Here is a 23,236-nt window from a genome sequence, read left to right on the forward strand (position 1 = left end):
AGCTCAACTGAGCACGGGAGTAGTCTTGGGATGTGCTTTCCCTGTGCCAATATTGCCTTAAGCTGGGAACTTTCAAACTTCCCGATAACATTTGCATTTCTGATATAAAATACCTTTAAAAAATAAAGTTAACTCAGTATACCCAGAACTACACTGAACTTATTTCCTTACCCTAGATCCTCCAAGGGTTCAGCCGCACACTTGAAGTATTACAAAATGTTGGTTTTATGCAACCAAGGTATTTTTTTTTCCTTCCCTAAGAAGTCAGCTTGAAAATTTAAACAGATGCCATTTATTTTTCTTTCTTTCTTTGTTGTTGTTGTTGCTTTCTGAGATAGGAGTTCTCTGTGTAGCCCTGGCTGTCCTGGACTCGCTTTGTAGGCCAGGCTGGCCTCGAACTCACAGAGATTCGCCTGCCTCTGCCTCCTGAGTGCTGGGATTAAAGGACAGAGATCATATTTTAATAGAGTTGCTAGGGGTGTGGAGAATAGAGCTGCACAAAAACCTTGCTGCGAACAACTGGCCTTTCTTGGAAGGCTGTTGGTGATATGTATTTAAAAGCGTGTAAAGCTCCTGTATTTTGGCAAACAGAAGTTCTCAGCCTTCGTCCCTGAAACAGTCAAGGAAGTGCATATGAGACTGCCCCCCGACACGTGTTCAAAGCTTTAATAGGAAACAGGGAACCCAAATGCCAACAAAAGAGAATCGGTTATTAAGTAATGCCAAAGCATACAAAAGGAATGAGGCGTCTACTAAAATAGTGTGGAAGCCAGATGTGGTGGCGCACATTTTAATCCCAGCACTTAGGGAGGCAGAGGCAGGCAGATCTCTGTGAGTTCAAGGCCAGCCTGATTACAAAATGAATCTAAGACAGCCAAGGCTACAGAGAAACCCCGTCTCCAAAAACAAAAATACAAACAAAACAAAAAACCTAAAAAGTGGAAATGCGTCTAATTACATGAAAAGCAAACAGACTTGATCTCAACAAGGTGAGGTCGCTTCATTGGGACAGCAGGGGGCGCCAACCTTTCCTTGGGATGAAGGCTGAGCTCACTCAGAGGCGTTAGGGGACAAGAACACACCATAGGTAGCCATCCGGAACTTAGAGCTATTTTTGTTGTTGTTGTTGTTGTCCACTGGGAGCAGGGTGGGTTGTTGGGGATACCAGAGCCTATTGTTTCTGCAGGTGGGAGCTGAGCCTCAGGCTGAGGCTAAGACATTCTTTATGGCCACGGCCTATTTTTCAGTACAGTTTGAGTCAATTCAGTTCCTTGTGACCCGAGGCTATTGCCCAACCAAAAGTAAAGGTTCAAGTTGCCAAGCAAAATAGTTGATTGGATCCTCTTTAAAATCTATCTAGCAGCAGGAGTGGTGGCACACACTTATAATCCCAGCACTCTGAGTTCGAGGCCAGCCTGGTCTAAAAAGCAAGTCCAGGATGGCCAAGGCTACACAGAGAAACCCAGTCTCAAAACAAAACAAAAATCTATATGACACACAGAAGTACTTAAACACATATTTAAAAGGGCATTATAAGCTAGGCGTGGTGGCCCACGCCTTTAATCCCAGCACTCAGGAGGCAGAGGCAAGAGGATCACTGTGAGTTCGAGGCCAGCCTAGTCCACAAATTGAGTCCAGGACAGCCAAGGCTACACAGAGAAACCCTGTCTTGAAAAAGCAAAAAAAAAAAAAAAAAAAAAAAAAAAAAAAAGGCATAGTGGAGGTGAAATGATTGCTAACCACAGAATTGTGTCGCCTTAAAATTCATATCCTGAAGTCTTAACGTCACTGTCAGAGCGTCTCATCCAGGACTCCTGTAAGAGTATAAGACACCAGGAGGACCACCAGCAAATGCAAAAGGCCACTGGCGGGCCTCCCAGTCAGCCCCTTGATCTTTAAATCAAGGTTCAAGACTGTGAGAAAATCCATTTCTCTTGCTGAAGCCACTTCATTTGTGGGAGCGTATCACGGCAGCTCAAGCTGACGAACACAGTGTTGCTTGTATAGTTCCTGATTGCTCCGTGATGTGATTTTTTTTTAACTTAAAAATAACAAGTTTTGGGCCGGGTGTGGTGGCGCACGCCTTTAATCCCAGAACTTGGGAGGCAGAAGTGGGCGGATCTCTGTGAGTTCGAGGCCAGCCTGGTCTACAAGTGAGTCCAGGACAGCTACACAGAGAAACTCTGTCTCAAAAAAACCAAAATGCCAAAAAATAAAAAAATACAGAACCCCCCCAAACCCCACATATTTATAACATATCCCAAATCCTGTTTTTCAAAAGACCACCACATTATCCATCCTTATTAACTACAGTTCCCCCTTGCCTGTTGAAATCCCTTACCAATTTTGTTTACGTTTGAATCCCATCCTTAAACCCAGCTGGTGACCAGCACAATATTCACTTTACCAAAAAACTGATTATACCCTACGGAATGAATATTCCTAGTGAAATGTCGATAAATCAGCACCGTCTGCGTGCTCACTTATGTTTGCTTTGTCATGCAGAAGTAAACTGACCATGAATATGCCTTGCTTCACTGTCAGCTCCGAAAGAAACTCTGGACAAATATCTAACTGTTCCTAGATATTTATTATTTTGTATACAGTGCTCTCTACCTGCATGTTCACCTCCCCGCCAGAAGAGGGCACCAGATCACATTGTAGATGGTTGTGGTCGGCGGGGAGTTGCGCTTAGGACCTCTAGGAAGAGCAGCCAGTGCTCTTAACCTCTGCGCCATCTCCTTAGCCCCCTTCCTTCAGCTACTTACTCCTATATAACCCTGCCATTTCAGCATTGAGCTCTCTTGGGCCCCTCTCTTGCCCACCCTCCTCTCTACTCTTCCTCTTTCGTTGCCCCCCCCTTCCGTGTACAGTTTAGTATACTGGCCATGTTTAGTCGGCTACTTTCTCTCCCTGTTCTGGACTCTTCCAGATGCCTCTGGATGTACTCTCCCTCATAGCTATGATAAAAACCTCAACCATCCCACGCATCCGGTCATGCGTATGGTGTTGAAACCCCCCACTTTATACATTTACCACTATATCAGCTTCATCTTGCCAGACATTTACTTGTCTCTGCAAGATAATTCAGCATATTTTGACACATTTCATGTCAAGAACACTGTGAGCCAGGCATGTGGCGCATGCCTTTAATTCCAGCCCTGAGGAGACAGAGGAAAGGGGGAATCTCTGTGAGCTTGGGGCCAGCCTGGTCTACATAGCTAGTGCAGGTCCTAACTGCTCAACATGGCAGTCTTCTCCCAGCCCAGGCTGGACTCTGACCTGGCGAATATTCAGCGTTCCTCAGAAACTGTTTAAAGTGGTTTTCTGTTTGCCAGGAAAAACCATTACTTTCTTATCCGCTCCTACAGGTCCCTGACCTCCAGAAAGGGCATCTGGTTCTCTAGAAACCCACACGAGCCTCCAACAGATCGGATCCCCGTGCTGGTTCACTCACTCCTGAGCCAGCAGGACTCTCCCGCCTGTTTTGCTGTCTTCTCTGCTCCCGGAAGCCTGGCAATTGTCACTCCGCTCCTCTCCCTGTCTTTTCTCTCTGTCGCTGAGAGCAAGGCATGGCAGACTTCCCTGATGCGTCTGGCTATTCTCTTTTTCTTATCTAAAATAAAAACTTTCCCCTCAACTGTGGGACAGCCATGTCAGTGGTTTTTGTTTTGTTTGTTTGCTTGTTTTTTACTGTGCCCCTCGCATACAGCGAGCTCCAGGACAGCCAAGAAAGCGAGCGATCCTGTCTCAAAAATAACAAAACAAGCTGGGTGGGCATAGTGCGCACACCTTTAATCCCAGCACTTGGGAGGCAGAGGCAGGCAGATGTCTATGAGTTCGAGGCCAGCCTGGTCTACAAAGAGAGTCCCAGGACAACCAGGGCTATTACAAAGAGAAACCCTGTCTCAAAAAAACAAAACACACACACACACACACACACACACACATACACACACACGCTCACAAAATAAAACTATTAAAAATACTTTGAGTTTCAGATTTTCTAAGGCTAAAAACATCCTCATAAGAAACAAGATTATATAATAGATTTTCTTTTCTTTTTTCCCCTCTTTCACTTATTTATTTATTTGTATCCTGCAAAAAGCATTAAGTAGGGGGTTTGAAGAGATGGCTCAGCAGTTAAGAGCATTAACTGCTCTTCCAGAGGTCCTAAGTTCAATTCCCAGCAATACATGGTAGCTCACAACCATCTATAATGTGATCTGATGCCCTCTTCTGGCATGCACGTGTACAAGCAGGCAGAGCACTGTATACATAATAAATAAATAAATCTTTTAAAAAAATCATTAAGTAGATTCTTAAAGTTGTTTGCCAGAGAATGTGGCTTTGTGTCAGTTTGCATTTATTTCAGGCCTGGGTAAAAGAAAGGTTTTGTTTTGTTTCTTTGTTTGAGACAGGGTTTCTCTGTGCTGCTCTGGCATTCCTGGAATTCACTCTGTATACCAGGCTTGACTCTACTTCTGAGTGCTGGGATCAAAGGTGTGTGCCACCATCACCCTGGTTGAGAGAAAGTTTTAAAATAATATTCAAATAGTTTTCCAAAATTCAGAAAACCTAGAGACTGATTATAACAACTAAAATGTTAAATGATAGAAAACTGGACCAAATATGTTTTTTTAAATTCTTTAATTTTTAAGCAAAGGTACATATTGAACAAAAGAGAAAAAAACCTGTCATGTGCAACATAATTAGCAATTATACAAAATAGTTGCAATAGTCATTAATTGTTAGAATTATCATTTTATCAAACTTCCATGGTCAATAATTCTGATTATGGTTCCCACTATAGATATTTGATTGAAAAAGCCTCATCTTTTCCTTATTGTATTTTGTTTTTGTTTTTGTTTTTCAAGGGTTTCTCTGTGTAGTCCTGGATATCCTGGAACTCACTCTGTAGACCAGGCTGGCCTCAAACTTACAAAGATCCACCTGCCTCTGCCTCTGCTTCTCTGAGTGCTGGAATTAAAGGCGTGGACCACAACCGCTCCTCTCCTCACTGTATTTTTGGTTTATTGTAGAATAAATTTCTTGCCAGGCATTTAGTCACATGCCTTTAATCCCAGAATTTGGGAGACAGACACAAGCAGATCTCTGTGAGTTTGAGGTCAGCCTGATCTACAGGCTATAGAGAGTTTTAGGCCAGCCACATTACTAGACACTCTCTCAAATCTCAATTAATAATAACAGTAACAAGGACAATTATAAAGTTAGTTCCTTGATTGTTTTGTCTTTTAGATATTAGGTGGACCATTCACTTCCCTAAACCAATATGTATCTCCTAAATAATTACGTATTTTAACCGCAACGATAAAATCACATTTATCCAAAACACATTTTATTTTCAGAGCAAAAAGGACTTTTCTAAGGAGAAAACAAACAAACAGAGAACAACAGCATCAGCAATACACCCAAATTATAACGCACTCAACCATGTTCAAGGACCGGCTAAAAGATGCTGAGCTTAGAGCGCAAAGGATTTGACTGTCCTTGGACTCTAGCGTCACCTAGTGGTTGGATCGGTGCAGTGCTGGGTGCGGGGGACTCACTGGGTAGCTCTAGATTTAGTGAGAGATTCTCAAAAATGAAATAAGGACGGTGAGGGCTGGGCGATATCTCAGCAGGTAAAGGGGCTTGTCGCCAAGCCCGATGACTTTGATCCCCGCAAGCCACATAGTAGAAAGAGAGAACCAACTCCCAGGTGCAGCTGTGGCGTCCGTGCCTACCTCACTGCTAATCAATGCCTTCGTAGATAGCTCAGGGTCCGTGATTGACGGTGATTGTTCGTGAAGATTGTCTCAGCCAGGCGGTGGTGGTGCATACCTTTAATCCCAGCACTCGGGAGGCAGAGGCAGGAGGATCTCTGTGAGTTAGAGGGCAGCTTGGTCTACAAAGCGAGACCAGGACAGTCAAAGGCTACACAGAGAAACACCATCTCGAAAAAACAACAACAAAAAAAACCCCAAAAACCAAAGATTGCTTGTCTCAGGATTATCTTTTTTTTTTTTCAGGATTATTTTTAAAATTGAGACTTTATGATGAAAGCTGAGGCCAAGGGTTTGCACGTTTGTCCGGCTGTACAAACAGCAACATGGCTGGCATGGCCACGTTTGTACAAGATCTCATACTTAGCCTACCGCTCAGAGCAAATAGAAGCGATCATGGTCTCTAAAATCCTTCACTGGCCAACAGGGGACACTGTTCCCTAAATTTGCAACTTGCTTAGTGGAAGGGCCCATGTGCTAGGACAAGTTCTGGGGGGGGGGGAGCAGATTTCAGATTAAGAAAGATCATCACATGCCCGGCGGTGGTGGCGCACGCAGGCCCTTAATCCCAGTGCTTGGGAGGCAGGGGCAGGCGTATCTCTGTGAATTCGAGGCCGGCGTGGGTCAGCCAAGGCTGCACAGAGAAACCCTGTCTCGGACGCCCCGCCGTCCCCCCAAATCATCACAGTTCAAACTGAAACATTTCAATGTGAATTGAGTTACCGTACAGCAGGGCGTGATAGCAGAAGCATACAGAGGAAGTCCCCTAAGCAGAGGGCACAGACTTTGGTGGGTTGTTTTTAGTTGATAGATTTTTTTTTTAAAGTTTTATTAATCTTCATTTACTTAGGTGTGGGTGGGTACACGGGTGTCGTGTGTGGAGGGCAGAGGATAACCCGTGGGCGTTAGGTCTCTCCTTCCACCATGTGGGTCCTGGGCTCAAACTCGGATTGTCAGTTTTGGCAGCAAGTGCCTATATTTACTGAGACATCTGTACAGCTCCACTTTGGATATTCTTGGCGGGGTGGGGGTGGGGGGGTGGAATCCCTGGCACGAGTATTAGTACTTTTTTTTTAATGGAAAAAGACCCAAACCCTTATGGTATGTGACTTGAATAGGTTTCGATTTTGAGGGAGAGGGCATTGAATCCACAAAATAAAACCACACATTATATATATATAATCATCCCAAGGATCTGTACAGAAGCTGGTCCGCCTGGGAATGAGCTGGAGCAGAGACTCCCAGGAGTCACATCATAGAAAATCATAATGCAAGGTCAATGATTATAGTCAACGTGAGTTTCACAGGTGGCCATCGCCAGTACATCTGAGGAGCCTTCCTTTGTGTCAGTTAGAATAAACGACTATTGGTTTTGGTGAGAGGTTTCGTGTACACCCAGAAAACTATGGAATTTATCCTGAAGTCTTGGAAGAATTTTTTTTCTTTTTTTTTTTGGTTTTTTCGAGACAGAGTTTCTCTATGTAGCCTTGGCTGTCCCGGAACTTGATCTGTAGACCAGGCTGGCCTCGAACTCACGGAGATCCACCTGCCTCTGCCTCCCAAGTGCTGGGATTAAAGGCATGTGCTACCACCGCTCGGCAAATTTCTTGTGCTCAGGGGAGACCCTCTACTTTGGCATCTCAGGACTCTAGATAATGCTTCAGCTGCAGTAGGGTGAAGCAACGAGTCTCCTCGGTTGTAATAAGAGCAGACAGTAACAGGAGAAAGTGTGACTCGGTGGGCATAACTTTGTGCCCAAAGTCACAGGCTTTGGCTCACATTTCATAGTCATGAAAATCTTGACATCAAGACATTTTTCCTAGACAGGAAAATACCACATGGTGACTGGTAATCCAGACAAGATGATCAAGTTATAAGAAGTGTATTGATGGGCACCTAGGCTAGGGTCAAGGTAAAATCGTGAGTTAATTTAAGGCACATTAAAAACTGATAAGAACCAGGCAGAATCAAATCCATTCATTGTGTGACTTCGGCAGGCGGGTTCTTAAGACTCAGATAAAAATCAGTTAGGGCTCAGAGGGGAAGCGCGGCTTCAGAGCAGCACACACCAGTCCTCAGAAGCAGAATGAGAGACAGCCCAGTAATGGGAATTGGACAAGTACTTCTTCCATTCTCTTACCTAAGGCTAAGGCTGGTCTTACAGACACAGAGTTAAACAGAGCCATTAGTTAAAGTTCAGAGGAGAGAGCAGACCCCACTCGGTAAGAAGAGCTGGTTCATAGGCTCAGGGTGCAGTAGGACCCTTACAGGGATGCTGAGCTTCTCACGGAAAGCTTCTTAGGGAGCTGGAGATGCTTTTCGCCGGATGCTTGTCTGTCATACTCAGAGCCCTGGGTTTTGTCCCTGGTAGCACATAACACTAGGCATGGTAGTGTATGACTGTGACGCCAGGACTGGAGAGGTAGAAGCAGGAAGATCAGAAGCTCATCGTTGTCTACACAGTAAGCCCAGTCTGGGATAGGTGAGACAAGCAAAACAGAACAAAACAAAACAACAACAACAAAACTCCCTCAGTACCCTGGAAGTCCAAAAAGAACCCCCATGGCGAGATTAGAGCTCTCAATATAATTGCAACGTTACATTTTGCTGCTCTTGACAGGCTTTTCACCACTGAGATATTTTTGGAAGAAAGTTTGAATTTGTTGCCAGGCATCCACCTGTGCCCTTGAGTGAGCACTTGGCTCACCGCCGTAGAATATTGGTACACCAAACGTCGTGTGCACAGATGCTACGGAGGGAGGGAAATACGGTGGGTCAATACAGTGGCCAGTGTCTGGGTAATAGATTATCTGGGGTCGGTCTTTCCCATGGGCTTGGAGACGTCCACAGGCTATCTGAGCATAAAACTCACTCTTCCAGTTATGGTCATCCATGCCCACAATAAACAGGAAGGGTCCCTGGGCCTTTTCCAAGGGAATAAGACTTTGGCGGTTGGGTTCCTCCAGCGGATTGTTCCAAATATCCACCAAATCCAAAAGGCCTGACGCCATGGTCTTTTGTTTTGTTGGGTCACAGCCAAGCTCAGGAACAACAAGATCTTTGTAACACAGAGGAACCATTGTGTTGGCCACACAGGCGTTGATAAGGACAGTGGCCGTGATGTTGTCCTTCAGGAAGGTAGCCACTGAGAGGGACAGGTCACCGCCTTTGGAGAAACCCAGAAGCCCGATATTTGGGCCTTTCACCTGATGAGGAGACACAGAACAAGTGTGGAGTTTGTATGTGGAAAGCATGTAGTGATTTCATATTCTCTAGTGCCTGTCTCAAATAAAGAAAAAAAAACATGCCTGCTAATAAACAAATAATTGATTTCTGAGTATATAAACCATATACTATTTATAAAGACCAGGCTTCCGAGCAGTGGTGGCGCACTCGGAGGCAGAGGCAGGTGGATCCCGGTGAGTTCCAGAGCAGCCTGGTCTACAATGCGAGTCCAGGACAGCCAAGGCTACCCAGAGAAACCCTGTCTTGAAAAACCAAAAATAAAAAATAAAAAATAAAAAAATAAATACCAGGCCAAGAGTATACATAAAGGCCCTTACAAGCTAAATTAATGAATAAACCGTTAAATATTTTTTCCTACCTTGATGACTATACCACCATAAAACATTTATAAGATCAAGCTCAATTTAAAGCTTTCAAACTCACCTGTTCTGTATTGATGTAGCAAGAAGAACCAGTCATGGACTCTAGGTCCAGGATCCTAACTCACCCTCCTTCTCTTTCCACTCACTGGTTCTTTTGTGCACCTTACAGGTCTTTCATTATGTGTGGACATGAAGTCTACATGTTTAAGGCCTAGGTGTATGTGTTCTGGCCAACCCAGGGAAGAGGCATAGGACTTGGACACATGATCAGAGATGCCAGGCAGAGATATGGAAGCTCTATACCCCAAAAGTGTGGTTAAGAGCATTTGGGTTCCAAGTAGACAAATTTCCTTGACTCTTCAGACACCTCACCATGTGGAAAAAGAGTTCAGCCAAAGGCAGACCATAACGTGTAATGTAAAACAAAGGACCCAGGCCAGAAACTACTATTGCCAGGGCTTAAGGGGTCAAATACACAGTGTATATTGGCCTCTTGTTTTTCTAGGACCCTATCTCCCCTTAGTAAAACCATCACAGGTCCAGATCATCTGGCTAGCCTGGAACTGGCTATGTAGACCAGGCTGGCCTTGAACTCACAGAGGTCCTCCTGCCTCTGCCTCGCAAACACTGGAATTAAAGATGTATGCTACCGTGCCTATCGCATCTAGGTTTTAATAGCTTTGCTAAGAGTCTCCCCTGAATGTCAACAAAGTTAGAGCATCCTAAAGTCCTTACAAAACATCTTATCCCTTAACGTTAGACTGTCCCACACTCTTAAGTTTAGATGACAGCAAAAGTTTGTGTCTATGGTGGTTTGGATGAAAATGGCCCCCATGGGTTCACAGGGAGTGGCGACATATAAAAACCTGTTTCTTCTTTGGTGTGGCTCAGCTCTAACATACACCTTTAATCCAAGAATTTTCTATTTATTGTGAGCAGGTGATTAGGGTGTGGCTCAGCCCTAGCACACACCTTTAATCCAAGAGCTTTCTGTACACAGGATTAAATAAAGTTAACCATAGGTTAAGAAACTAGCTGACCTTGAGTAAACAAAAAAGGAGGGACATTGAGTTGAAGGGTATTTAAGACAGCGTGGAGAAGGAGAAGAGACTTTGGCTTTTTTCTTTCTGGGATGTTGGCTGAGTAGGAAGGTCAGCTGGGTGCTCTCTCTGTCTCTCTGAGCCAGCAGGTCTTCACCTCGGCATCTGGATCCTGAGACTTTATTGGTAATATTGAGTGATTGGGATTTTACTGTTTTAAAAACAACCGTTTTATTGGAGTAGGTGTGGCCTTGTTGGAGGAAGTGTGTCACAGGGAGCTGGGCTTTGAGGTCTCCGAAGCTAAAGCCAGGCCCAGTGGCTTATTCTCTCTTCCTGCTGCCTCCTGATCCAGATGTAGAACTCTGAGCTCCCTCTCCAGCACCATATCTGCCTGCATGCCGCCATGCTTCCCGCCATGATGACAATGGACTAAACCTCTAAACTGTAAGTCAGCCCCAATTAAGTCTTTTTCTTTATAGGAGTTGCCGTGGGCGTGGTGTCTCTTCACAGCAATAGAAACCCTAACTAAAACAGTGTCATTTTACTTATATTTACAGAAAAAGTTTAAAGAAATTTCCTGCTATCAGATACTTTATACAAACACAGTAATTGTCTTTAAGGTTATCATTACTGTGATAAAAACACCATGACCAAAAGCAACTTGGGGGAAAAAAGGTTTATTTGGATTATACTTCCAAATCACTGTCCATCATCAAAGGAAGTCAGGACAGGAGTCCCAACAGGGCGGGGACCTGGAGTCAGGAGCTGATGCAGAGGCCATGGAGGAGTGCTGATTACTGAGTTGCTCCTCATGGCTTGCTCAGACTGCTTTTTTTCTTTTTTAAATAGAACCCAGGACCACCAGCCCAGAGTGGTATCATGCACAGTGGGCTGGAACCTCTCATATCAATTACTAATTAAGAAACTGTCTGCTGGGTACAGTGGTGCGTGACTGCAATCCTAGCACTCAGGAGAAAGAGGCAGGCAGATCTCTGAGTTCAAGGCAGCCTGGTCTACAGTGGGAGTTCCAGGACAGCCAGGGGTCCATAGAGAAACTCTGTCTCAAAAAATAAAAAAAACAAACAAAAAAAAAAAAAAGAAAGAAAGAAAGAAAGAAAGGAAAGAAGGAAAGAAAATGTCCTACAGACTTGCCTACATCCTGATCTTACAGAGGCATTTTCACAACTGAGGCTTCCCTCTTCTGATGACTCAAGCTGTGTCAAGTTGACATAAAACTAGCCAGTCCATTAATATTTATCACGCTCAATAGCACTGATGAGAATCCTTAATATCAACAAAAGTACTGTTCCTTTTTCCAGTGTCACCAAGTGTTTTTTGTTTTTTTGGGTTTTTTTTTTTTGGTTTTTCGAGACAGGGTTTCTCTGTGTAGCCTTGACTGTCCTAGACTCACTTTGTAGACCAGGCTGGCCTCGAACTCACAGCGATTCACCTGCCTCTGCCTCCCAAGTGCTGGGATTAAAGGCATGCCCCACCACGCCCGGCTATCACCAAATGTCTTAAAGACATCTCTCTTTAGTCAAGTTTTGCCACTAATGTTATATTAATGCTAGTAATGAGAAAAGGGAAGCCTCCAAGATGCCAGCTGCTGTACCTGGGCAGTTGTGGGAAGAGAATTCAAAGTTGGCAGTTCTCTCTCTCTCCCTCTCTCCTTCTCTCCCTCTCTCCCTCCCTCCCTCCCTCTCTCTCTCCCTCCCTCTGCCTGGTTTTTCAAGACAGGGTTTCTCTGTGTAGCCTTGGCTGTCCTGGACTCGCTTTGTAGACCAGGCTGGCCTCGAACTCACAGTGATCCGCCTGCCTCTGCCTTCCGAGTGCCTGGATTCAAGGTGTGGGCTAAGTTGGCAGTTCTCGTTGTGCTGCCTTTGGAGTTATGTTAGTCACAAAAGGAAACAGCTAAATCTTAAGAGACAGGAGAGATGGGCAGAAATAGGAAATACTCTTAGCAACTGTTGAGGGACTGTTTGGGTCTCCCTTCGTCTTTCTAATGCCCAGTGTCCTAGTAGGGCTTTTGGCTCTACCGTGAGTCCACTCCACCCTCCTCCTTTGTACTCAGGCTGCCACGGGAACCCACCTTTGGGTGCTGCAGCATAAAGGCCGAGGCTTCTTCAAAGTACTCCAGGCGCACATCACTCAAATATTCAGGGAGGTCTTCAAATCGGAAATAAGCCAGAGCAAGCACAGCAAAGCCGTGCCCAGCCAGGAGGCTGGCTCTGTACTCACACAGGCCACCGCCACTACCAAACAAGTCGATGATGCCAGGGGACCGGTCCTTGCCTGCAGAACACCACGCATCACATCACAAAATGCTTGAGCTGCTCAAAAGACATTTGGGGATTCAGATGTTGACAATCAACAAGAAAAGGCCTTTGAGGTCGAGGGTGTAGTGGCTGAGACATTTGTGAAACACAACCCCTCCTGCTTTGTGTTTTTGTTTGGCAACACGGTCTTACTACATTGTATAAGGTGGCCTCGAACCCTTGATCCTTCTGCCTCTGCCTCTTAACAGGGGAGTCACAGATGTGTGGTACTGCACTTGGTTGGCTATTTTGGTTTTTTTTGAGACAGGGTCTCACTATGTAGCTCTGGCTAGTTTGGAGCTCGTTATATAGACCAGGCTGGCCTCAAACTCACAGAAATCAGCCTGCCTCTTCCTTCCGGCATGCTCCACTGTGTCTGGCTCGTTTTTGTTTTGTTTGTTTGTTTGGTTTTAATAATCTCCAGAGAAAAGAGAAGTCTACCAAAATGTTTTCCTTTTCCTCCTTAGTGTGTCACAAAAATAACAAATAAAGTTTAAAATAATGCACATCTTCCAACAACTTTTGTCGGTTTCCTTGGAAAATATCTGTGTATGTTTTACGGTTGTAAAGCACTCGGGTACACTAGGGGCCACTAGAAGTTATTCCCAGCTCCTTGTCAGCTGCGCTACCTTTAAAGAAGGGCATCCTAATTCGGCTAAGTTAGTTTGGCCCCTGAATATTTGTACATGCTGTTTCTTTTGCAGACTCTACTGTTCTCCCTCTCTCCTGATATCGATCTGCTCAACTTCCTCCTCCTCCTCCTCTTCTTCTTTTTCTGCTCAACTTCTTAGTTTGCAAACTTCAATTTAGATAGTCTTAAGCATATTTTCACCAGTACCTACCACACTGTATTATGAATATAAGAATAATTTCTTTTTACCTACCACACTGTATTATGAATATAAGAATAATTTCTTTTTGTTTGTTTGTTTTTGTTTTTCAAGACAGTTTCTTTATGTAGCCCTGGCTGTCCTGGACTCACTTTGTAGACTAGGCTGGTCTTGAACTCACAGAGATCCACCTGCCTCTGCCTCCCAAGTGCTGGGATTAAAGTGCACCACCACTGCCTGGCCAAGAATAATTTCTATTGGGCTATACATCTTGCCCAAAATTTTGATAGGCCATGTCTCAGTTACTTTTCTATTGCTGTGATAAAACACCATGACCAAAACAACTAATAAAAGAACGCATTTAATTTGGAGCTCATGGTGTCAGAGGGCTAGAGTCTATGACCATCAAGGGGTTGGCAGGAGGCACAGCAGCAGGCAGCGGCGGGGCTGGAGCAGCTGCGGAGAGCTCATATCTTGATCTGCAAGCACAAGGCAGAGAGAACTGAGAAACCTCAAAAGCCACTCCAGGGACACATGTCTTTCAACAAGGCCACGCCTCCTAATCCTTCCCAAACAGTTCTATCAACAGAGGTGGGGGAAACTAATCAAATATATAAGCCTCTAGAGGCCCTGCTCATTCAAAGCACCACTGGCCATACAGAGGACAATGACGTTTTCTGGATTTTTTTCCTTTTCTTATTCTCTTTTTTCCCTTTCTTCATTTCACTCTTGTTCTTTAAGACTAAGTCTCGTATAGTACATACTATGCTCAAACCTGCTTTGTTTTTTTGTTTTTGTTTTTGTTTTTTTGTTTTTTTTGTTTTCAAACCTGCTTTGTAACACGGGATCTTGGCTCTTGATCCTTCCTACCTCCATCTCCCGAGTGCCAGATTTCAACTATGTACCACCATACTACTTAATTAATTTACTTGTGTATCATGCTGTTTGCTTGTGCGTTTTTGTTTTGGTTTTTTGTTGTTGTTGTTGTTTTTGTTTCTGTTTTTTTTGAGGCAGTGGAGGGTTTTTTTGTTTGTTTGTTTGTTTGTTTGTTTGTTTTATTTTCAAGTCAGGGTTTCTTTGTGTAGCCTTGGCTGTCCTAAACTTGCTTCGTAGACCAGGCTGGTCCACCTGCCTCTGCCTCCCTGAGTGCTGGGATTATAGGTGTGGGCCACCAGGCCTGAATAATTCAATTTGCTTGTTCTTAATGAACACCTTCATAACACTGTGGTGGTTTGAACAAGAATGGCCTCTCCATAGGCCCATGTACTTAGTCATCAGGGAGTGGCACTATTTGAGAAGGATCAGGGGGTGTGGCCTTGTTGGAGGAAGTGTGTCATTGGGAGTGGGCCACAGGAGGCCTGGCGTTGCTCGATCTGCCTACAGATCAGAACGTAGCTCTCAGCTACTGCTTGCAGGCTGCTATGTTCTTCACCATGATGATCCTGGACTAAACTTCTGCAGTTGGAAGCCAGCCCCCAGTCAAACACTCTCTAATCCCCAGTTGAACGCTCTCCAGCCCCCATTGTTAAATGCTCTCTTTCATAAGAGTTGCTTTGGTCATGGTGTCTCTTCAGAGCAATAGAGCAGGGACTAGGCTAAATAGCCTTTCTGGATGACTGAATTAGTCATGGTGATTTGCAGAGCTTCTACTAAAGTTCTGTGGAAGTTTCTAGAAACAAAGACTGAGAAATAGAGTAGGACCCAGTGCCAGCCATAGGCATTCCCACTGTACCAAGCAGCCGCTAGTGAAGGTTAGAAAGTGCCCAAGAGCTAGAAAAATGAGGCACATTCTCTTACTTTGTGCAGCAATTGCCAGACGTAGTTTCAAAATTCTATATTTTGCAGTGACTTTTCTGTGGCTGGAAGGGGTGTGGCAGGGACCGTATTGCCACTGTTTTTTGTGTTTTTTTTTTTTCGAGACAGTTTCTCTGTGTAGCCTTGGCTGTCCGGGACTCGCTTTGTAGACCAGGCTGGCCTCAAACTCACAGTGATCTATCTGCCTCTGCCTCCCGAGTGCTGAGATTAAAGGTGTGCGCCACCACGCCCGGCTGCCACTGTTTTTTATATAGACTGCACCCTATTTTTCTTAGACCAGGATTTGCCAACATCAGCACAGTATCCATTTGTGTATGTGTGTGTTTTGTATATGTAAGTGCTTGTGTGCGAGTGTGGAGAGGCCAAAGGTCAATATTGGATATCTTCCTCAACAGTTCTTTGCCTTGTTTTTCAAGCCTGGTTCTAACCTTGGAGCTCACTGGCAGGCTAAACTGGCTGGCCAACAGACCCCTGAATCCTGCCCAGCTGGCTTCTATAAGTTAAATGCCAGCTCTTGACTCTTTCTTTCTTTCTTTTTTTTCTTTTTTCTTTTTTCTTTTTTTTTTTTGAGACAGGGTTCTTCTTTGTAGCCCTGACTATCCTGGAACTTGCCTTTAGATTAAGTTGGCCTCAAACACGGAGAGATCTACCTACCTATGTCTCCCAATTGCTGGGATTAAAGGTGTGCGTATGTGTGTTCCTGCCTTCATCTTTGACAAACAAACAAAAAAAATCTCTGCAGATATTGCCAAATGTCTTCATGGAGGAGGAAAAATCACCCTCCTCAGCAAGAGCATGTTTTGGTAGGGGGCGGTCTGCCAGGAATATTCACACTGGCTTTAATGATTAGGAACATTGTCTTAATTTGTAGGTTTAAGGCTCTTTGAAAGTTTCATGTGATAGGAGGCAAAAGTGACTCTTACTACAGGCATAAGGTATTGATTATATCGGTACTTAAGACGCACCAGTGTGGCTGGCATTTAGTGGATTTTAATCAATGTAAGTTGACCGTTCTCTTCAGTTTATAGCTGAGGGATTCACGGTGCCTTTTAAGGGAATGAGACGTGGTAGAAATTTACCATTTAAAACGATTGAGAAACCAGGTGGTGGTAGTGGTGCACAGTTTTAATCCCAGTACAGAGACAGAGACAGGCGATCTCTGAGTTCCAGGCCAGGCTGCTCTACAGAGCAAGTCCCAGGACAGCCAGGGCTACACAAACCCTGTCTTGAAATCAAACCAACCAACCAAAAAAAAAAAAATCGACATGCTTAGGAGAGAGGGTATAAAGTTACTGAAGTTACACAATTATCCGATTGTCCTACAGGCAAGCGGTCTATTGAGGACCAGAAACAAGACTAGATTTTGAGCACAGGACAAAAGTGCTGCTCACCTGGAGGCAGGAAGAGCGTGGCGCGCACCCGGCCCTCGCGCACGGGCACGCGCCTCACCCCAGGGGCCATGAAGTGACGCTCGTGCACCGCCTTCGCCAGCTGCCGCCCGCCCTCGGGCTCGTGTCCCTCCAGCACCTCCAGCTCCACCACGAAGGGCGTCTGCACGTCGCGCTTGACCAGACGCCGCAAAGGCTGTTCGGGCTCCAAGGCCCAGAGCAGCCCCATGGGCTCGAGCCCCGCGAAGCTGCCGCCCAGCGCGGGCGCGCGCGCCAGGTCCAGCTCTCCGTGGGCATCGGCGCGGTAGCGCGCGTGGGCTCTGAAGAGCGCGCCGTTCTCATCGCGCAGGGCTGCGCGCAGCGTGACGGGCTGCTCTGGGGCCAGGCCGCGCACGGAGATGCTCAGCGGCTCGTCCCAGCAGCTGCGGCCGGCGGGCTCCAGGCTCAGCGTCGCGGCCATGGAGGCCTTGAGCTCAGAGGCTGGAGGGCGGAGCCTGGCCTGCTGTGGAGCCGACCTGGGGTTCCTGACTTGTGTGCCTGATGTCTGCCGGGTGTACGGTGGAGGTCAGAGTAGCATTGGGGCTGAGCCCGGCAAGAGGATTCTGTCCACGTGGTATTGAGGACTGTTGGTGACACTAGGTGAATAAGATCGTAGCAAAGTCCAGCCCTTGCGTGGATTCACTAGCAGCTTTCTATAAAAAGAAACAGCTTTAAATACTGCATTACTTTTATTTTAATTTTTTTTCCTACTCCAGGGAAATACCTAGGGTAAGATACCTTATAAAGAGCAGAGATTTATGTCTTACGGTTTTGACATTTGGGAAGTCCAAATTGGGGGATGGGGGTGGGGGGAGCGGCATTTTTGGTCACGTGTCATCCAAGGGAGGAAAGCGAATTCTCAGATTTGGGTGTAATGACTCAGAAACAGGCGGATTAATTTAACTCAAAGCTAACCTGGGGTACATAGAGAGATCTAGTTTTAAACAAACAAAGTATGCAAGAAAAAAAGGTCAAACTCATCAGAGAAAATTAGAGATAACCCACTCTTGCTGTGACCCACACCACTGACCAGCATGGAATTCTCTTTATGGAACTTCTACCGCACAATGATAGAGTGCACACCTTTTCATCTCAGCACGCGGGAGGCAGTTGGCGGCCAACCTGGTCTACAGAGCGAGTTCAGGACAGCCAAGGCTGCACAGAGAAACCCTGCCTTAACAAAACAAAACAAAACAAAACTGCCACCCAAGTTTTGAGAGACACTATGAAAACATAGCAAACTCACATATGAAAAGAATGGATCTCCTGTGTGCGGGGGATTTGTACACACAAGCGTGCAGGCAAGTCCATCCGTGCACAAGATCCATAAGTGAAATCTCTCACCCTCGGACCCTAGGAGCAACTCTTCTGCACCTGACATTCTTTCCCAAAGATAGATGTTTTAGTCAGACTTACCTTACTGCAACGAGATATTCCAGGGTATTAATTTATGAAGAGAAAATGTTTAGATCTTCTGCAAGATCTGAAGGTTCCATGCTTAGAAGCCTCTGGTGGTAATACCGGATGGCAAGGTGAGGGCCACCTATGTCCATATCACAAGTTAGGAAGGAAGGAAGATATTAGGATTCTACAACTCCATTCACGGGTTCGCCTAGAACCTTCTTTCTCTCTCTCTCTCTCTCTCTCTCTCTCTCTCTCTCTCTCTCTCTCTCTCCTTATGCTTTGTTTTGTTTTTCAAGACAAGGTTTCTCTGTGAATATTCCTGGGTGTCCTGGAGACCAGGCTGGCCTGGAACTCACAGAGATCCACCTGGCTCCGCCTCCCAAGTGCTGGGATTAAAGGCATGCGCTCCCACATGCCTGCCCCCTCCCCTCCTCACTTGAGACAGGGTTTCTCTGTGTTTCTCTGGCTGTCCTTGCTCTGTAGACCAGGCATCCTCGAATTCAGAGATCCACCTCCCGAATGCTAGGATTAACGGTGTGCACCGTCAGTTCTTGGCTTCACCCGGGATTTAAAAAACTTTATTTATTCATTCAGATTGCATCTCAATTGTTATCCCATCCTTTGTATCCTCCCATTCCTCCCTCCCTCCCACTTTCACCCTATTCCCCTCCCCTATGACTGTGACTGAGGGGGATCTCCTCCCCCTGTATATAATCATAGAGTACCAAGTCTCTTCTTGGTAGCCTGCTATCCTTCCTCTGAGTGGCACCAGGCCTCCCCATCCAGGGGACATGGTCAAATATGGGGCACCAGAGTTCATGTGAAAGTCAGTCCCCACTCTTCACTCATCTGTAGAGAATGTTCTATCCCTTGGCTAGATCTGGGAAGGAGTTCAGTGTTTACTGCACATATTGTCCTTGGTTTCACCTGGGAATTTTAAAGTTTTCTTTTCATCTCATTGTAAAGCCTCTAATTTTCTATACATATCAGAGTCAGCCTTTGTGAGAACGTGGCGATTCAGCTTGACGTTGCTATTGGTATAACCTTGGTTGTTGTAACAGCTATCTTGTACAGCAGGCTGTTCTGTCACATACCCCGAAGCCCTTAGGACAGGCAGAGTCACTGAGACAGTCAGTTCAGCATGTTGTGCCACCACACCTGGCAGAGATTGTCTTTTAACTGATATTGATATGTTTCAGAGAAACCCTAGGTACAGTTCCCGTGGGCCACCGTTAGCAAATGCAGGGCATGACCGCTCAGTCCTGTGATTGCACACCAAACTCTTCCTGTCATGTTGCTGCTCAAGACATATCTCTAACTGTTACTGTTAAGACAGTAAATCTTAACCTGTTTCATTCTGGAACCGTCTGTTTCTTTCCTTGGTCTCCTGGCACCTACTGCTTTTGGCTTCGGTTCTGGTAAATCAGGAACCGGTTTGTTGAAATTCTCCACATGACTGCAGAGTACAAATTGCTTAGAAGCTTTGCTGAGCCGGTTCCTTTTTATTGCTTCCATTCACCCTAGAATCTTAAAATGAAGTGACTTTTATGGTGTTTCAGAACTTGTCCTCCCGAAGCCACCATGGAACTGGAAGTGTGTTTTGTAATCATTTTTTTGATACATTTTCTACATCTTAATCTTTAGAAAAAATTATTAAGATTATCTTGTTTCTTTCTTTTAAATTAATATGCAGTATTCTCAGATATCAAATGTGAACATGTTGATGAGACTGCTTTTCTGAAGTGTCTCTGGTCACTGGTTTATATGTGATTACTCCTTTGTCTGTGGCTCTGTTTACTGTGGGTTTTTTTCTCTTTTTTCTTTTTCTTTTTCTTTCTTTCTCCAGATGCATGCTGTTGGTTTTCCTAATAGGCTTTCATACCTAGAAGCAAAGGACTAAACTTCCAGTTATTGGTTTGCATGGGATTTGGCTAGACACTCACATTCTCTGTTACAAATGGCATTTGCACTTCATTCTGTGGGGAGGGATCTGCAGGGCCACGGTCCAGCTCACCGCAGACACGCTGCTGCTGGGTTGTTGTCTCTGAGTTATCCTTAAAGCTAAGCACCCACACATCACCTCGGGGAATGCGGGACCCTTTTCTTTCACACAGAGCAAAGGTAATGAGGGAAAAGTGCAGTCTGAAAGGCAACCAGAAGGCTGGAGAGCAAGACTGGGTCCATCTCTGTGATAGCTGAAGAGGAGGAGGAAGACAGGAGAGAGTGTCCCTCCTGTGTGCTCGCAGATTATCCCCTCTCTGAATGAGGCATGCTTTAAAATTTTAATTCCTGTCTCTGCCCTTTGGATTCCTGAGTACAGGGTGCAAGGGGTCCGAGGTCTGTCTTCCTTCCTCTCTTCAAGGCTGCATTCTTGGCCAGAACTTGGCTGATGTGTCAATGTTGGACTTAATTTCAGGTTACTGAGCATGCAGGAGGGAAACAATTTTGACTCCGCTTCCAAAAACTGGAAGCTATAATTCTTTCAACTGAGTGTGTTTCTTATAGTTGCTCCAAGGCTTAACCTTCCTCTCATTTTCTCCTTCTCTTTTCTGCCTATTTTTGAACTTCTCATTTAAAAGGAAAATAGAGCAAAGGGGAATGTATGCGTGCCTACACACCCACCTAACAAAAATTGTGTACAGTTAGGGACAGGTTGCCATCGATGTAGCTCTCCCTGTTGATCCTCCTGCCTCAGCCTCCTGAATGCTGGGATTACAGACATGAGCCACCATGCCAGGCTTATGCATCAATGTCTGCATTGCAATAACCCTGCAACCTGCCACTAATCCAGAAATTCTATAACAGATTTGCAGCAGTGAAAGAAGAGATATTCTTCTTTTCTTCATGGCTTCAGCTGCTGTCCCACGGAACATCAGGCTCCAGGGAATTCACAGCATGGCGTGGGTGAACCTCAGCACACAGGTATGCATTCCCTGGGCTGTGTGAGACATGGCAGAAGTTGATGGACAAATGGATTTATGACCAAATAAAGTGAAGAACCACAGAAGCTGCATATAGAGAGGGGAAACTGGAGGGTTCTGAGCCCTCCTCCACACTGACTGTGCTAGAAACTTCTGTAACATGTATTTCCTTTTATTTACCTCTAAAATGGAGAGTGCATTAGCCTCCAGACTGGCCAATATTCAGTGACAAGCACACAGTTGGTGAGGAACAGGAACACGTTGAAATTCTGTGACAAATTCCTTAGAGAAACAAATTCAAAGGAAAGGACACTAATGTTGGCCTGGTTTTAGAGATGTTAGTGTTGTCACTGGCTTCTTGGCCTGTGAACAAATGCATCATGGTGGAGGCTGTGGAGGAGGCTCCTCACTTACACAGTTAGGAAGCAGAGAGAGAAAGAAGGAGCCAGGACAAGCTGTGCCTGTCAGTGGAGTGCGTCCAGTGACACACATCTTCCATCGAGGCCTTTCCTCCCGATAATGTAATTGGGTTAGAATCCACCAGAGGACCACTCCATTGAGTAAGTCAGGGTCCCAGAGATGTGATCATCCCAAAGCCAATTTACTGGTAACCAGGCTTCTAACACAGGAGCCATGGAAACACTCCCATTCAAAGGAAAATACACATAAGGAGTTGATTGCCTTAAAAAAAAAAATTAGAGCTGGCCATGGTGGCACACACCTTTAATCCTAGCACTCAGGAAGGCAGAGGTAGGCAGATCTCTGTGAGTTTAAGGCCAGCCTGATTTACAGAGTGAGTTCCAGGACAGCCATGGCTAAGCAGAGAAACCCTGTCTAAACCTAAATAAATAAATAGATAGATAAACAAATTTAAAGAATCTGAACACAACAATAATAAATTAAGGTGCTTTATTGTAAATGCAGTTAATGACTTAAGAAACATTTAGGTTTATTGAACTACTTATAATAAGTATCCTCACTTCTATATATTTTCATGATTATCATTGTTGTTGTTTTCATTTTCAAGACAGGGTTTCTCTGTGTAGCCTTGGCTGTCCTAGACTCACTTTGTAGACCTGGCTGGCCTCAAACTCACAGTGATCTGCCTGCTCTGCCTCCCGAGTGCTGGGATTAAAGGTGTACACTACCATGCCTGGCCATGATTATCATTGTTAAAAATTACATAATCCCAATCTAAATGTTTCATCAAGTTTTGAAACACTAAAGCTATGTGGGTGTTAACAGGAACCCAATACAATTTTTTTTTTCTGGAAGAATCTTTATTCACTTAAAAAGAACTAGATGCACATTTGCTTTAATTTTTTTATCAGTTTTATATCTAACTAGTAAATAGTCTGTAACTAATGTGTTATTGTTAAATATGTGCAACACAACATGCAAGGTATAAGATTTATTGTAGAAGGGGAGAGAGGGAGGAGTGAGGGACATCTTAGAGGGACAGAGAGAGACAGAGAAGAGACAAAGTAAGAGATAAGGTGGCAGGTCGGCCCTTTTATAGTCTGGAACACACCAGCCGGCAGGTGATGATGTCAGAGCTTGCCAAGCTACCTAGAGGCAAGCAGCTTATACGCCAACACTTATGACTTTCATTCTAAGAGGAGAAAATTCTGATACTGTATTGAGTCTGATATTACAGTTGTTTACTGGCATTCATGGGGGGGTTGGTACTTGGCCCCCAAAACTGCAATGATTCACATACTTGATATAAAACAATGTGGAATTGGCATGTAGCCAGAAAATCTTCTTTAAAACAGTAGGATCACATCCAGAGTATTTATGGCCCTAAGTATAACATAAGCACTGTGCAAGTAGCTCCTATACTATGGCAAAAGGCTGAAGGAACAATGACCCGAAAAGGCCCCGTGTGTTCAGTGAAGATGTAGTGCTGTCTTCAAACAAGTTCAATGCGTGGGGTGGTAGGATCTGCAGTGGGGGACCCACATACACGAGGGGGCCACTGCATATGCTTCCGCGCACAGGACTTAAAGATTTATTTAGCAGTCATGTAGCAGATACTTATTGAAGGGCATTATTTGTCAGTTGCATGCTGTGTCAGGTAGCAGGAGTGC

At 45.0% G+C, this 23,236-nt stretch overlaps 1 protein-coding gene across 2 annotated transcripts; it reads right to left on the reverse strand.

Annotated features, from left to right (window-relative positions):
• Positions 1–7,693: 7,693 nt before the first annotated feature.
• Positions 7,694–17,766, reverse strand: ACOT6 (acyl-CoA thioesterase 6). 2 transcript variants are annotated; one of them, XM_084792127.1, is made up of 3 exons: positions 16,786–17,764; positions 12,524–12,726; positions 7,694–8,992 (listed from the first exon to the last, which is right to left on the reverse strand). In XM_084792127.1, the coding sequence occupies exons 1-3, from the start codon at positions 17,240–17,242 to the stop codon at positions 8,384–8,386; spliced, it is 1,269 nt and encodes a 422-aa protein (XP_084648253.1). In that variant the 5' UTR covers positions 17,243–17,764; the 3' UTR covers positions 7,694–8,383. The 2 variants fall into 2 exon arrangements, with proteins under 2 accessions (XP_084648253.1, XP_084648254.1); XM_084792128.1 differs by lacking the exons at positions 7,694–8,992; positions 12,524–12,726 and adding an exon at positions 13,941–14,058 and having other exon boundaries at positions 16,786–17,766.
• Positions 17,767–23,236: the final 5,470 nt, after the last annotated feature.

This window comes from Acomys minous (assembly GCF_964271855.1).
Source record: "Acomys minous genome assembly, chromosome: 8".
Taxonomy (NCBI): Eukaryota; Metazoa; Chordata; class Mammalia; order Rodentia; family Muridae; genus Acomys; species Acomys minous.